Source organism: Neophocaena asiaeorientalis, unplaced genomic scaffold (genome assembly GCF_003031525.2).
Source record: "Neophocaena asiaeorientalis asiaeorientalis breed wild unplaced genomic scaffold, Neophocaena_asiaeorientalis_V1.1 scaffold89, whole genome shotgun sequence".
Lineage (NCBI taxonomy): Eukaryota > Metazoa > Chordata > Mammalia > Artiodactyla > Phocoenidae > Neophocaena > Neophocaena asiaeorientalis.
The window spans coordinates 4,299,929-4,316,735 of record NW_020172592.1 but is presented as its reverse complement, the minus strand read 5'-3'; the positions used below and the strand labels follow the sequence as shown (position 1 = coordinate 4,316,735).

General features: G+C 40.3%; 1 protein-coding gene across 1 annotated transcript in view; it reads left to right on the top strand.

The window, feature by feature from the left end:
• Positions 1-16,807, top strand: part of RAPGEF5 (Rap guanine nucleotide exchange factor 5) — a 177,107-nt gene that overhangs the window by 66,349 nt on the left and 93,951 nt on the right. The window contains exons 7-8 of the mRNA XM_024738490.1: positions 1,134-1,207; positions 11,002-11,127. Coding sequence (XP_024594258.1) covers positions 1,134-1,207; positions 11,002-11,127 — 200 coding nt within the window. The remainder of the gene's footprint in view (positions 1-1,133; positions 1,208-11,001; positions 11,128-16,807) is intronic.

Below are 16,807 nucleotides of genomic sequence, written 5' to 3'. Positions count from 1 at the left end.
TGGATTCAAGACTCCAAAGTTTGGAATTTTGTGGTAGCAATGCTCTGTACAATCCAAATATGACATATTTTGCTTCCTCTAGCAATCCCACTCCTGGGTATATACCCAGAGAAAACTCTAACTCGAAAAGGTACACGCACCCCAATGTTCATAGCAGCACTGTTTACAGTAGCCAGGACATGGAAGCAACCTAAGTGTCCATCCACAGGTGAATGGATAGAGAAGATGTGGCACATATATATACAATGGAATACTACTCGGTAATAAAGAAGAATGAAATAATGTCATTTACAGCAACATGGGTGGACCTAGAGATTATCACACTAAGTGAAGTAAGTCAGATAGAGAAAGACAAATATCATATCATCACTTATATGTGGAGTCTAAAAAAATGATACAAATGAACTTATTTACAAAACAGAAAGAGACTCACAGACATAGAAAACAAATTTATGGTTATCAAAGGGCAAAAGGGGGGGTGATGGATAAATTAAGAGTTTGGGATTAGCTGATACACACTACTCTATATAAACTAGATAAATAACAAGGCCCTACTGTATAGTACAGGGAGCTATATTCAGTGTCTTGTAATAACCTATAATGGAAGATTATCTGAAAAAGAATATATATATGTATAACTGAATCACTTTGCTGTACACTTGAAACTAACACAACATTGTAAATCAACTATATTTAAGTTTGAAAAAATCACGCTTCCTTCATTATATAACGGTAAACTATTAGCCAAAAAAATCACATAAAAAAAAAAAATGATGTTCTCACATGAACTGGATAGAAGCCTTCACCTCTACCCCCAGCTCCCCCTTGGGTGAAATACGAAACTGACATGATGATGTCTTGATGGGTTGAGGTGACGAGGAAAATTGAGATCGGATTGCTCCAATGCCACTGATTTAACAAATGAGATAATGTACATGAAAAGTGCCTAGTGCTATTCGTTAAACTTTTCCTCCAAATAATTTAAAAAGCAGTACTGATATTTACATTTTGGGACTCTACCTAACATTATTTTTTCCTGCCAGATTGCCATCTGAAAAGAAAATGACCTGAAACAATTTTCTTATGATGCTACATTTGTCTAATATTGTTCTTTTTCTTTTTTTTTATTTAAGCAATTGAACAAGATGAAGAAAACAGTGACAAACACGTAACCGTGACAGAGGCTGAAGGTGTTGCAGATCCTCAGGTGTGACAAGTTCTGTGACAGCCCCTCCTTACACCCTTCTTCTGTGGTGAGATAGCACAGGTGTTTGCAGATGATACAGGTCTCACCTTTTGTGTTCTGTACAATAGTCATATTATGGGAATGAAGCACTTATTTTTGATAAGAGATATTTCACAAGAAAAACCTAAATTGCTCTTCATGTTTATAGTTTGATTCATGGGGGAGGGACAGATCCGGAGACATCCTTCACTTCCCAGAGACAGCAAGCAAAGTAAGTGAAGAACCAGGCGAGACCGCTGTAGGGTAGACTGTCCCCTGGAGATGGCAGAGGAGAATCAGCCGGCTGACAGCATGACAGCCGGGGCAGGGCCAGACAGATCAGTGCGATGCCTCACCTGGCGAAGTTTCTGTGCCCACCCCCAGCATTTACCTCGTGGTATGGACACGCTTTTAGTAGCAGCTGACCTCCAAAGACTATGGCAGCATAAAAACTTTGGGTACCCTACTATCAACTGTTAACTTTATGTAAGTGCAGAGCATTTAGAGATTCTTTGTGGGGACAGCAGGGCGAGAAGCAGAACAGATGGCATAAGGACATTCTTTTGCAAGCCCTCAACAATTCAATTCCACTCCTCAGAGTTCCACCCCCTTGACACCCAGCTATAGCCTTGTTTGATATGGCTAAGTACCTAGCTACCATAAGCCAGTTTGTTAACCCTTTTGAGTTTTAGGCGACTCATCTCTGAACCTACCTGATAGGGGAGTTGTGAGGATTAAAAAGAGAAGTATGTTGAATAAATAAGACATTGCATTTTATTATACATAAGAACGAGAAAGGAGTGGGTCCAGGGGAGTGTCCTACTGAGAAATCGATCATGGTGTGTAGAGAGCCATGGGTTGATTGATCTACCCAGGTAGAAGAATCGGAGCTGCTCTATACTCAGGGGGAAAGGAGTGGAAAAACTCTGGAAACAGACAAGCCCATTTGAGCCCTTACTCCATGCAGGGCGTTGCTCGGTTCTACTAGCTAGACCTCCAGAGGAAACGGCCTCTCAGGATTGCGGTGATGGTATGCTGGTATCGCGCGGGTCCAAACTCATCAAAATGGATACATTAAATGTGTGTGACTTTTTGTATATTAAGTGTACCTCAGTAGGCCTGGAGAAAAAAAGATTCTTAGTTTGGTTGACCCCGCACACTTCACCTTTAAAGTTGTAAGTCTGTGGATTCTGGTCAGAATAATCACATTAGCTTTCTCAGCCAGGGTTGCAGAGGTGGTCATGTTCTAGTAAGTTCATATAAGGACTTGTCTGGGATTGTTTTGCTGTGGTGATATTCAGAATGCTGCCATTCACAGGCTCATACTGAAATTATACTTCAGGCTTCCAAGCAAACCTGGGCAAGGATAGCTTTCTCAAAGGTTTCTTAAGGCATTAAGTTATTAGTAGGACAGTTTATTATTTAGTGTCTAAATTTAAAGTGCTATTTTTAATTTATTTTGGACTTATTCTGTGGACAAAAGTCTGTTTCAACGCAATTTTATTCCTCTATGTATCTCAAATGGATGCATAGACCTTGTTCTACGAGGTTTTGTGGTTTTTCTTCAGCAACGGTGACATCTCTGCGCATCTACAGAATGTACAGAGGAATGGAATCATGAAACCAATTGAAACCAGTGAATCGATAATTAGATCAGGAACAGATTCTCTTTAGGTTTGGAGAGTTATGAGTTAATTCACTGGGATGCATAATTATGTAGTCTTCAGAGTATATCTTAAACAAGTTAAGTGCTCACTGGTTTCTCATTCCTTCCCCGTACATGATGAATTATGTCACTATGGGGAAAATGTCCCCTGGCTGTTGAAAACTTTGGGTGTATAAAGGGTTAAGGCAGTCACTAACTCCAGAGAGACTGGGCCTTGCCGTACCCACGTTTACCACCTACCGGAAAACTCTAGTTCTCTCCTCATATGTTGATTCCTTTCTTTCCTTTCTCTCTAAAAATATCTTTTCTGCCTAGGAAACTCCCTATTTCCATGCAGTGATGTGTAGGAAGAGTGAAGGGAGCATGTAGCCTGGGGTTTACATCCCAGCCCTTCTTCCTCATAGCTGGTGCCTGGAGGCAAGTTCTTTATTGTCTCTAAACCAGTTCGTTCCTGTAGGGTGGCATCCGTGTCTTTGTCACCAAAGTGTCCCCACCATGCTAGGCAGTGACTAGCATGCTTGGTTTTCATCTTCGTAAAGTAGAGATGTTATAAAGTTGTCATGAGGTTGAAATGAAGCAACATAAAAATGCGTGCCACCCTGGCACATAAAAGAATTTCCGTGAATGTCAGGCAGCGTCCATGAGGTTAAGAGTGTTGCCTCCTGGGCCAGGCTGCACTGTCACAGCAGCCCTGGGCCAGTTACACTACTCCCTGGTGCCCCATGTTCCTTTTCTGTAAGAGTATTGAGAGTTAACACTTAGACAGTACTTCAAACGCACTCTTCTAAGCTCTTTGTTTTTATTAACATACTTAAACCTCACAACAAACCCTATGAGGCAGATAATATACTTACCACCACTTCACAGATGAGCTGCTAAGTGGTGGGGATGGGAATCCAGCCAAGGTAGTTGGCTCCTACATCCTTGCTTTTAACCCCTATGCTAAGCTGCCTTTCTAGCATCTGTAAAATGGAGACAATTGTTTTGAAGATCAAATGAATATATGTGACGCAGTTAGAACACTGCCTGGCACACAGTAAGTATAGCCTCCTGGAGTTATTATCATTGTCACGATCAGTATCACGTTGCTTTCTGGTCTGGATATTTAAGGTATCTAACAGGACTGGGCTGCATTGTTGCTCTGTCTGCCATTATGGTATCTGCACTTACAGAAAACATTCTAGACCCTTCACTCGTTGTAACCCTTTATTTAGGACTAAAGGATTAAAGAATCTTTATCAAATGTATAGAATTTTTGCAGGTCCTAGTGAGATATTCAATGAGTAATTTATAACATGCTGAACTTTGGAAATTCTTTCTTTTATTCGGGTGGCCATAGACCCCTGGATTCAGTAATTATTTTGTCTCCTATTCCTCCATTGGAATCACTCATTTTAATATTAAGTGATAATAACTGTCAATTATACAAATCGATTGCCACATAGTTCATGATTGTTTTATCAGCAAAGTGTGATTTAAAAAAAAAAATAGACTGAAGAAAGCTCTTATTTAAGGTTGTGATAGCTATCATAGGAAACAGATGACCCTTTTCAATCCTTTGTGTTAGAATTTATTACATTTACTTATTCTCTCTTTTTTTAAAACTACTTTATTATTTGCCAACTTTGCTGCTCTGGTTAGCAAAATGATCAGTAATGTATACAGATCTGAGCTGTAATTTCTCTCAGGTCAAAACAAGATAAAATATTGGTGACCTCCCTATTCTAGTCGGAAAATTCAAGGAATTAAATATATGTAATGAATGAACGAACCCCTTACTTCATCGATTATGTAAATATGTAATGTATTTAGTCTCATCAGAAGAGATAATTATATGAGTGTAATAGATTAAGAACATATTTAAGGGAAATAACAGTAATAAATTCCACGCAGCTACGGTTTCTGCCTCCTTCCCCGCCCCCGGCCCACTTTGGCAGGACACAGTATCACACGGTGTTTGTAGAGGATGGGTCTGTGTGACCAGTGTGGTGTATCAACACAGATAATTCCACAAGGGAGGGGGACCGGAGCAGTGAACCCCCCCTGAACTTGCACTGCCTCATCTGTACAGTGAGGGACCGGGAATCACTGAAAGCTTCCTAAGGCGCTGTGATACCCCAGCACAGTGTCTGAGGCCCGTCCTAGTGATGCCCTGGACATTAGTAAACCTGCCTTTACCATCACACTTTCTATCGCCTGTACTTTTCACTGTATGTTCTTTTCTCGATCCTTTCTGCAGTTACCAAAGGGTGTATTTTTCTATTCCAACCAGTAGGAAATTTGTCATAGTTTTCTTTCTCTGGAGAAATTTGAGAAAATGGATAATAAAATGAAATTTTTAAAATTATTCATTTATTATGAATTGTCTTCTGAATTTTCCTGGAAAGAATTCTACTTTCTGTGTTGGAAATAGGTAACGTATTACACCATCCCAGCCCATCAGTGTTTTATTCTGTCATTTGGACTTTGTGTTCAAAGTAACAAAAAAAAAAATTTATGAATTTCTATTCAAGATTTAAGTTTGCAGAAATGGATCTATTATGTAATAATCAATACGAGTTTACCCGAATACCCTGAATTTGTATTGAAAAGCATTCTGTTATTACAAAAGTGCTTTCATGAAGGGTGGATTCTTTCATCCTGGTTTTCCTTCCCTTGATAGCAATTTTTGCATGGTGTTTTAGAAAAGGTGATTTTTAAGGTTACGATAATGCAGAAAATGCTTCCATACATAGAACTTGTGCTCTTTCACCTTATGTCATAAAGGCTGTTCGTTTAGTTTGCAGTTTTTCCTAAGGGAATTCTGTCCAAGTTTCATTTCACCACTGAAAGAGTGGACCAAACATTTCTATGACTCCATTTATAAAGGAAGCAGACTTTTCATTTACATTGATAACATTTCTCTTCTCAAATACTGAAAATATATAAATAGCTTTAATTATGCATTACAGAGATTTTTTTTTTCAAAGCAGATCTTGAAATAAGGCTCTTAAATAAGTCTTCTGATGGTTACACATTAATCTTTTATTTTTTGCTGGCCTAACAGTGTTAGGTAAACTGTTTATAGTTATTTTCACATAGATAAATTAAGTAGTCCAGGAATGTGAAAGTCTAGATCAAGGGCTGTTATCTTGCTTCTCCTGCCATAACAAAGCTCTCAAAATATATTAATAAATTCATGGCTTTTTTGAATTAAATCACTAAATTACAGAACTGTGAAAGGAACCCCCCAGAGAACATCTGGTTTAGTGTGGTATTTCCAAAGAGGACTGTCTTATAAAGCTATCCAAGATGTACGGGCATCTCTCTGGGATTCAAGTTCTCTAGGGAATGAAGAAGCTTTCATAACCCTCCTTGAAAGCTTTTTTTGATAGTTATATGTAAGGAGTGCTGTAGAATTGATTATCTTGTGACAATGCATCTAGAAATTATGCAGAAACCAGAAAATCAAGATAGCAATATTCCTTTTTAAATTATAAGATGATTTAATTATAAATAAGAAATAATTAAGTCAATCTGAAACCCATTTTTAAAAGTAATAGCATTTTGTGTTTAAAATACAGAATTTGTAAACCCAAGTTATCTGGTTCTAATAAAAATGTATTTCCTCAAGAAAGAAAAGTCTCTGTTTAGGATCCTAAGCAAAAAACTCATGTTCACACAGAAACCAAAAAAATAGTCGAGGTCTCTTAAATTTCCTGTACTCAGTCCTACCGTTTTTTTGCTGATGCTATTATCAGTTGTTTTTTTAAAAATACATATGGCACCCACAGACAGAAGGAAAGACTCTCTCCAAGTTGGAGTCTATGGAAGCTTAGCCCAGTTGCTTTGGAGCCTGTGCTGGTGAGAAAAGGTAACAGGCTCATTCTCACTCACCAAATTAGTTAGCTCACGGTGCTTTCCTCCTGTGCGCCACCCCTGCCTGGCCCCATCCCACAAGTGCCCTCTATTACACAGGGCTGCCACACTGGGGAGCAGAGAGAGATGGGGACCAATCCATCACACTACTGAATAAGCAGCCACGGAGCAGGTCCAGAGCTTGCAGTGTCATTAACACCGTCTCTGCTCTAGCAGGACAATATATTAAACACCGTGAGGATGACAGGGATGGAGAGAGAAGAAATCCTAGTTGGTCAACGTAAATGAATTTTCTAGATAACAGAAACATATTCCTTTAAGTGTCAAAACATTTAAAGAATGTTAATAATTTTTGTGTAGAAATTTCCCTGAATAATTTCCTTGCCTTCATAGTTTAAAGGAGCGTCCTTAACACTGCTGATCTAGTATTGATTAAAAGAACATCTTCAAGATTGGCCCATGTATTCAGCATTATCTCAGGTTATGGGCTCCATTAAAATCCTGACAAGCGAATACACGCTAAGGAGGACGGCTAGGATGGTAAAAGGATCTAAAACCAAAGTCAGGTGGGCCCTTATTAATGCTTGGCAATCTGATTCTACTTTCCTTGTCCGGTTGCCTCTTCTTTCAGGTCAGGAGTTGAGAAACCACAGCCTACTGCCTGTTTTTGTAAATAAAGTGTTATTGGAACACAGCCATGCTCATTCATTTACATACCATCTCTTGCTGCTTTTATGCTAAAACGGGACACTTGGGTAGTTGCACCAAAGACCACACGCCCCACTGAGCCTAGAATATTTACACTCTGGCCCTTTACAAAAAAAAGTTTGCCAACCCTTGGAACTGAAATGACCATTACATGCCTTCTTTTCTTATACTTCCAGGATCTTCTTACAGTCCTTACTCTCAGCTAATCACCTGACTTCTTATTTCTGAAATAGAGGCCTTCAGAAAAGAATTTCCTCATTCCCAGCACCAGATATGCTAACCTACTGGCATGTTACCCCCATACTCCACCTCCCCTCCTATTACAGTGAGTGAAATACTCATATTCATGTTTCTGAGAGTAGGTCTTTATGCTCTTTCCTTCTCAAGGACATTTCTCCTAAAAATGCCCTCTGTCTTGCCCACATCATCAAATTTCCCTCTACACTGTATCATTTCTAATAAAGATAAATGTGCTGGAATATCCCTCACCCTAAACAAGCAAGCAAAGCCCCCTGCAGCATCACTCTTTAACTAGTGCCCCATTTCTTTTTTAAAAAAAATATTTATTTATTTAGGCTCTGCTGGGTCTTAGTTGCGGCACACGGGATCTTTCTTTGTTTTAGTTGTGGCAGGTGGTGTTCTTAGTTGCAGCATGTGAACTCTTAGTTGCGGCATACATGTGGGAGTTCCCAGACTAGGGATGGAACCCGGGCCCCCTGCAGTGGGAGCGAGGAGTCTTACCCGCTGGACCACCAGGGAAGTCCTAGTGCCCCATTTCTTGAAGTAAAACTCCTCTAAAAACTCCACGGCCGCTGAGCCTGCGTGTCCGGAACCTGTGCTCCGCAACGGGAGAGGCCACAGCAGTCAGAGGCCCGCGTACCGGAAAAAAAAAAAAAAAAAGTTACTTTCAAAGTCACCAGTTACGTTTGTTAAATTCAGCGTCAGTTGTTTTGAACTCCTTATTTGATGTTTCAGCTGCGCTGGATACAGTTTTTCACTCCCTCCTCCTTGAAACACCACCCTCACTACTCGCTGGGTTGTCCTCCTAGAGCCCCTCCTCCTTATTCTCATCTTCCCAATATCTAACTATTAGACTCAGCTCATGGATTTCTTCTCTGTTTACGTCACTCCATTGGTATCTTCAGTCCTTCCTCTGGTTTAAATACCATCTACATTATGATGACTCCCAAAGTCCTATCTCCAGCTTAGACTTCTCTGGACCTCCAGACGGCCAACCCGGCAGCTCCACTTGGATGTCTAATAAGCATATCCCTTACTAGATCTCCCCAAGTCTCCCAATCTCAGGAAATGACAACCCTACCCTTCCAGTGACTCAGGCCAAATATCTTAGAGACCAATTCTGCTAGCCCTTTCTTTGAAACAGATCCAGATTTTAATCACTTCTCCCCATCTCCACCACTACCACAAGATCCAAGCCATTTCTTGTCTGAAGACCGATCTCCTAACCAGTCTTCTAGCTTTAACTGCTTCCCCCCACCTTAACAGTGTTTTCTCAACCCAGAAGACAGAACGATCCTGTTAAAATGTCAGATTATTCCAATCCCATGTTCAAAACATTCCTAAGTATTTCCATCTTGTTCAGAAAAAGAATGTAAACCTCTTACACATCCTGTAAAGAAGCTGCATGTTCTGGTCGGCTTCACCTCCCTGAACAGTCCCACCGGGCTCTCCCTTACCAGCTCTGCTCCAGCCCTGCTGTGCCCTTTGCTCTCCACTGAACATGCCAAACACACCGAAGCCTCAGGGCCCTTGCACTTCTGTTCCTCTGCCTGTAACATTCTTCACTTCCTTTATATCTCCACTCAAATGTCAACCAAAGAATCCTTCCCTGACATTTCTATCTTAATAACATTTCTCTGTCCCTTACCCTGCTTTGCTTTCCTTCATATCATATATTACCATCTGCTGTTTCATATCTGGATGTTATATAATCCACATCCCCTGGTGAATATAAGCTCCATGACATGTGGGACTTTGTTTTTATTATTATTGACCACTCTATCCCTAGAACCTGTAATAGATCTTGGCACATGGTGGTGGTTCAAATAAAATCAGTTGAATGAGTGAGTGAATGAAAGGGGGATATCATAGATAGTGGTATTTAAATATTTGGAAGTTTGTCATATTGGATAAAAAATAGACATACTTTCAATTGCTTTAAAGGCAGTACTAGTACTCATTGTTTGAAGTTCAGTGGTTTCAGCGTTTTGTCTAGCATGATAAGGGACTTTCCAATAATTCTGGCTCTCCAGCACTGCACAGGCTGTCTTAAGATAAACTGAGATCCTTGTCCTTGGAAACCTTGGAGACAAACTGGAAGACCACTTGTGAAGGATGCTGTAAACATAAATGTCTGACTTTGGTGGAGGAATTCCACTTGCTGTTCCATGGGAATCTGATTTGGGCCACGTCAGTGATTTTGTTTGTTTGTTTCCTTCCTATTTGTTGGAGAAACTGCTAGTTAAGGTGATGTCCTTGCCCTTAGGAATAAATACTTAGTCATTGCTTTGAATGGAAAATTCCATTTTTCTGATGCCCACTCAACAAAATGTGTGTCTTTAGTACAAACTGTTAAGACCCTAAAAATGTGATCACTTGCTGCCCCCTTCTCCATATTTGGTCATGTTGCTGGGTCCATTAGAATCCTATAGATTGTATAGCGTAAAACAAAGACTTGATAGTTTTGGCTGTTCCTGCCAAAAGTAACTTCTGATTTCCTTTTAGATCGTGTCCTGATATGTCAGTGTGAACGATTTTTGAAAGAATTTGAGCAGAAACAGTTCATAATGTGTGTGATATAACCATTTTCTGTTTCTGATCAAAGTCCTAGATTCTCCTTCTTCATATTATTATTATTTGGCAACGTGGGTATAATAAAAAGTATGATGCTTTGTGGACCATTTCTCAACCCTGATGAAATTTGAAGCTTTCTTTTTGCAGTTTATTTTTAATAAACTTTTCCACCAGATTTTATGCAACATTGGAGGTATTTTACTAATAATGCCCCACAGTAACTTTCCAGTTATGAAAACAGAAGAATTATCTTGTGATCTTCTTGTGAACTGTGAATTTGTACATGGAATGAGCTGGTGGAGCTGAGGAATTAGGAGGTTATGTACTGTTATTTTTAGTACTCTATCACTTCACCCTTATTGCCAGAGTAATTCCTGGCTAACTTTCCCATGAGTTTTTAACCTCTTGCTGGGCTTATGTAACAGGAAACAGGCTGTCAGGAACAAATAGTGGCATATCAGGAGCGCCCTTTAGTAGCAAATGATTTAGTTTGCTCTGCCTTTCACTCTCTTAAATTAGACTGATAAATGATCTCACTTTAAGTCTTTTTGTGAGGCATTAGGTTAAGATACTACAATTTCAATTTTGGAAAGGCAAAATATTTTACCAAGACCATGATTTAATCCAGGCGACAGAGAAGATGAGTCTGTTATAAGGTGAACTTTGCAGTGGTGTCATGTCCTGGGACTGTGGATTTAAGTATATCTTTGCTTTTTCTCCAACTCTTAAGGCTGGGGTGATATGCAAACTTCAGGAGAGAGATGATATCGGGCGAATTGAACTGGTCCAGAAGCTGGCAAGAGAAAACTGTCAATTTTTGCAGACGGACAAAAAAGAACAGGAGAAGTCTGAACATGTAAGCCCTTTTCCTCTTGGGGATGCGGGTTTGAAGGGGTGGAAAATGTTTCTGCCTGCTTGTATGTTTGAAGGAAAGAATATTCTATTTTAAGTTCTTTAGGTTTGGGGGTTTTTTCCCCCCCAAAGCATGCTTCTTAGTAAAAAATGACAACTACTATAATTTTCTAAGCCAGTGGTTTTGTAAGAGATCTCTTCACAGAAGTAAATCATGTAGAAACATAAGAATGCATGGGAGCAAATATGTGGGAGCAAAGAATGCATGTCTATTTGATGGCTTTCAGGTTTGACTTGGGGAGTTTCACCCCATCAGATAGTTTGTGGAATATGAGTTTTGAGAGAACATTACGATGTACTTTTATATTTAGCACAGGGGGTGAATCTAGTTATCAAACAAATGCATCCTAAGTCACAAGAGACAGATAAGAATGGACGAACAGTTTCTAGATGCTCACAGTAAGTGAGAGAGTCAGAAGGGAGTTTTCCCAGTATCTTGTGAGCGTTCGTGTTCCAACGAGAGTTATATTGTTTGGATGTAGTTCAACTGGAGGAAAGGGACGCTCTGCTCAGTTCTCCTGAAAGCAGTTATTCAGATTGAGCCTTAGAACTGAGAACGCTGCCGTCATGCTAGGGAGACAATGGGACCACTTTCTTCTGCTTTACATTGTTGTCTGTTGACTTCTTGCTGTTGTTTGTAAGGCTTCACTCTCCGTGCTAAGCTCTCCAGGATTGCTCATGAAGGGGAAAAATTCCTCAGTGTTTATGAACATCTCTTTTCTCTGACTTTAATTTTTTCTTGGAGTTTTATTTTCAACCCTTTCCAAGGGGGAAAAATATTGTTTCGTGCTTTTTCTGCTCCAAGGCCATCAGTAGAAAGGCCAGGGATTTACTGAGCTGGAGAGGAGGTGAGAAGTCCAAGGATGGCACGCTGTTTAGTTTGATGACGGTAACGCGTCTCTAACCATTCGGCAGCAAGTCGTTAGCGTCGGTGTCTCAGGGGGGAGAATAATTAGCAGTTTCAAAGCCTTGTGATTGCAATGATCTTAGAGGTGACCGTTGGCTTTAAGTGCGAGTGGAGGTCTCAGGAGCCTTCACCTCGGTAGGTACGACTGAAAAGTTAAGGGACTTGTTTGAATTGTTAAAAAGCACCCTGAAGGTTGACTGCATGTATATCTAAGACTGACCCCTAACTTCTTCTGCGTCCTTAGAATAGTTGAATATCCTGGTTCATGTCCTAAATCTCTCAAAACAATATTCCTTTCGATTCATTTTAATTAGAAGAGCAGTAGTTTTCATATGCTACGTTTTACTGATTTCAAGGTGCACTTTGCTCACACATCTTAGCATGTCTGAAATCAGGATGAGTCTTAAAGTTGACGATAGGAAAACATGTCCTAGTTTAACTGGGAACGTTTTTCTTTCTTAGTGGTCCTTAAAATGGATGACATAGTTTACGACGGATTGCATACTCAATTCAGTGGATCAGTGACAACCTGAGGGGAGGGCGAGATCTTTTAAAATCAAACCAATAGGAGATAGAGTACCACTTCACCAAGATGAGAAGTCGTCAGCCTTAGGCCACAGACAGCTTTATGGTTATTAAAAAGGTACCTGTGTTGCCTTTGCCTTATTAGTTGAATCCAGAATATTATAGTTACAGCTAATGAGCGTATAATACACTCCAAAGGTATAGTAACAGAAATCTGAACTCGCTGCTCTTTATTATAAGGACTTTTACCATGAGACGGAAATTTAGTGCTGGAAGGTTTGCTTACGGTTTGCAACTCTGCTGGCGGTTGTGTACTTACTAGTCTCTTTACACCTTCATTTTAAGATTGTAAAAGAGAACACTAAGGTTTTTTTACTTCTTGCATCAATGTCATAATATTGATGCAATAACAGCTCTGAAGTGTGTACATTTCTGAGAGGAAAGATGATGTATCAATAAATATTGGAATGATGGCCTTTTCTGTGTAGACTTTTCCTGCTGAAGCTGAAAGTCAGGAAAGGTGACTATGAAGGATCTTTCTTCCTTAGTGATAAATCCAAACTTAGCCATTTTGTGGTCTCCCTCCTGCAGGGTGACACCGTCTGAACTGACCAACCCTCAAGGCTGAGACTTCCATAGTACTCTACCAAACAGGATATTTGATACTAGGTGCTTCTACTTTTTACAATAATTTATAAGGAATAAAAATCATCTGGTAGCTTTTTTCACTCTTTTATGTCTTAAGCACTCGTTATAAAAGTACCTTTGCTTGCCCACTGACTTCACAGTGTCCATGAGATGATTGCAGCATTTTCATTTTTCCTGCCCTCATTTTCTCTTTGATAGCAGTCATCTGTTCTTGCTCATGAAAACTCAGTTATAACACACAGAATATACAGAGGAAATTGCAGTTTACTTAATGTAAACCCGGTCTGCAGTTTCCTATTCTTATAACAATAACGACCAAACCCTAGAGTTACATACAGATTTCCTTTCTTTTGTGATTCTCAAATGCGTCAACTACCTCACCTACCATTCCTGGGCCAAAATTACTGAAGTGCACAGTGGTAAAATTTGAGTTAGAATCCCAGTTGCCTATTGAGCCATTCTTTTCACTAAATGACTTTGTTTCTCCAGTCCTAGAATGTCACATCCCCTTTTGTACATGTATGCGAAAATGAGACAACTATTTTGAGGTACTACTACTACCGCATAGAGATAGACATGAATTTGATGGAATAAAGCTTTTGTTGCTGGTACATCTTGTTACAAATTGAAGGGGCTTCGAGATTTCTGAGTGGGCATAGCTAATATCTTTTTCAACTGGTAAACGCCATGATTAGGTTATAAATGGATGCAATTAGAGAAACACTTGACTCTGTGCTTTTGCCAAGGGGCTTCTGAAACTTAAAAAAAGCTAAATGTATAATTATCACAAGTTTCTCAGCAAGCACTTAGTTTTCCTATTTTATATTAACAAGCTGTAGGCAACATTAGCCGACACTCATTCCTAAGTGTTGAAAATTATGTGAGAACTTTAAGAAGGGGACAGAAATGGCTGTTTCTTATAAACATTATGAGAGTGAGATGAACATTTGGCCATTAATTCTCTAAAGAAGTTGCCTCTTATGTGGGCATCATATTTTCTAGGCTTAATTCTATGATTATATCCATAGAGGAAGGGGCACATGTTACCAAATGGGGACTTTTGAGCTTGAGCTTGAAGAATGACTAATGGTCATAGAAGGGCAGGACAAGGGAGAGCAGTTTAGGCAGGGGGACCAGCAGGAAGGCACATGAGTTGAGCCCTGGGCAATTCTTGGGAAATGAGGTGGGGTGAGGTGGGCTGTAAGTTGTGAAAGACCTGGCAGTCCGCTCTAAGGAGTTTGGACTTGCCTTTCTGGTAAAGGAAAGCCATCAAAGAAGGGAAGTGGCATAATCAGATGTGGTCTGTTGAAGATGTCTCTGGCATTGGTTTAGAGGAAAGATTGAGTGGGGAACAGGGAAGTGTTGGAGAGAACCTTAGAGAGCTATTGTTGTGAGTCAGGTGTGAGATGTAAGCCTGAAGCAGGGCGGCAGCTCTGGGAAATGAGAAGACCACAGAAGTTGAATCGTTTAGATGGTAAAATTGGCAGAATTTGATAATTCTGCCAATTATCGATGGGGGATAATGGGGGAATGTGTGTGCTAGTTTACACTAAGCAGTTTTTGAATTTGTTATTACGGTTTCCTGGTACAGACATGAGAAAGTTCTGTTTATCACCAGAGTGGTTGGTCACCTTTGCCAAAAAGCTACATAGACATTTACCTTGTTTTGTTGTCCTGCAGTGTGTTTCAAGTGTCTGAGATTTATTGCTACAGAACACTGTTTATCTCGTTAACAAATTGTTTGATGGAGTTTCTGGCTAACAGTATGGAGACTACTTCTTCTGAGACCCAGATACTTGGACAATACCTTAAGCACAGGGAATCTCTGGTAACCTCAAAATGAACTAAATTATTTGGCCAAAGCTTTGGCATTGGCTGCAATGATGTGTGTGCCTCCTTCAGAACTAACTGTGATTTTAGAGATGCTCTCCTAACCCATAGTCTGAGTTGGTGTTTCTCTACTGTTATTCTAGCATACTCTTGGTCGTTTATTCATTCAGTACACGTTTATTGAAGCTGATGTTGTAGGGGATCCAGAAAAACCATGGTGGTTCCTACCTGAAGGAGTATAAGTCAGGTTGTGGAGAAAAGATACTGACAAAAATAACAGCAATACAAGGAGGCAGTGGTGATAATCCCCAGAGAGATACGTGGGTGTCAGAGGAAGAATTTACACCTGGGGAAGCAGGATTCTTTCTCATGGCAGTGGTTGAGTTTGATGTGGACCTTAAAGTAGGTTTTAGGTTGGATTTAAACAATCCAAACTGAAGAAGAGCATTCCTGGAGGAAAGAATAGCATTAGAAAATGCACAGAAATATCTAAAAATACAAGGTATTTTTTGGAAAGCGAAACCATTCTGTCACCAGGGTACCAAGAATGGGGGTAAGGGAGATGGTGACAAGGATTCAGGAGATGGAAAAGTTAGTGAGAAATGAGATTGGGACCAGACTGTGGAGGATTTTGAGGGCTGAGACGTTTCACTTCATTCTAGAAATAATGAAGAGGCATTGACTTGTTTTGTTAGTTTTCATAAGAAAGTAGGATGAGGGGGCCCTTCTGTGAGGTAAACGATATTATTTCAGTGTGATGAGTCAGAAAGCTGAGGCTGGTGAGTGATTAAGCAGAGCTGGGGTAAGTGTGAACTCAAGTCTGACTGCCCCTGGGTGGCATCTTCTCTCAGCTGTCATCACCGGAGGGAGGCCTGGGAGGAGGACAGGAAGCTGAGATGACAAGAAGTATGATAGTCCTGAGAAAGAGGCACCACTAGGAGGACAGCCCTGAAGGAAAGACAGACGGCTACATGTTGAAGGGATGGTGGTGGTGAAGTGTGGGAAGGAAAAATGAAAAGGGAATGCTAAGCTACTAGCTTATTTTGAGTCCTAACTTTCTAAAGTGTCTAAACTGTTCACATTTAGTATCTGTGAAATAGCTGGATTAAAGTATACATCTAGATGTGGGTGCTGTTTAATGGCACACCGCCGCACTGTTTACCAGTTTTTCCTGAAATGTCGTTTATGCTTTGTAGTGTATTAACCTTTAGAGTAGAAATACTAACAAGCAGCTCCTGAACTTGACTTCCTAATTTCCAAACTGCAGAAATGAAGGTCTGTAAAACGTATGTGAGAGCCGTGCTAAGTGATGCTTTCCCTGGGGACCCTGTCTGTATCCCTCCCTCTCCCCACCCTGCTTTCTTCAGTTCCTTTGTTATGTCTGGGGACCCACCCTACTTCCTTCCCCTTTTCCAATTCACGCATGAAATATGGGTGGGAAGGGGATTTTACACGTTCTGAAAATGAATCTTGGCATAGCCTGCTGCCAGGGTAGGGTCCCTATCTCTCAACTTCAACCGGAATTTCCTTTCCCCTGTTTCCTGCAGCCTCATCCTGGACCCCTGCTTGCGTCAAAGGGTTTGCAGCTTGTGGATTACTAGGGCAGAAGTGGGTTGGAGTATTCTGGCTACCGCCACTCTTATTGCACACACTAGAAGTTGGTCTCTGCATTTCATTTGGTCTATTGCTTAACAAAAAAAAAAAAAAAAAAAAA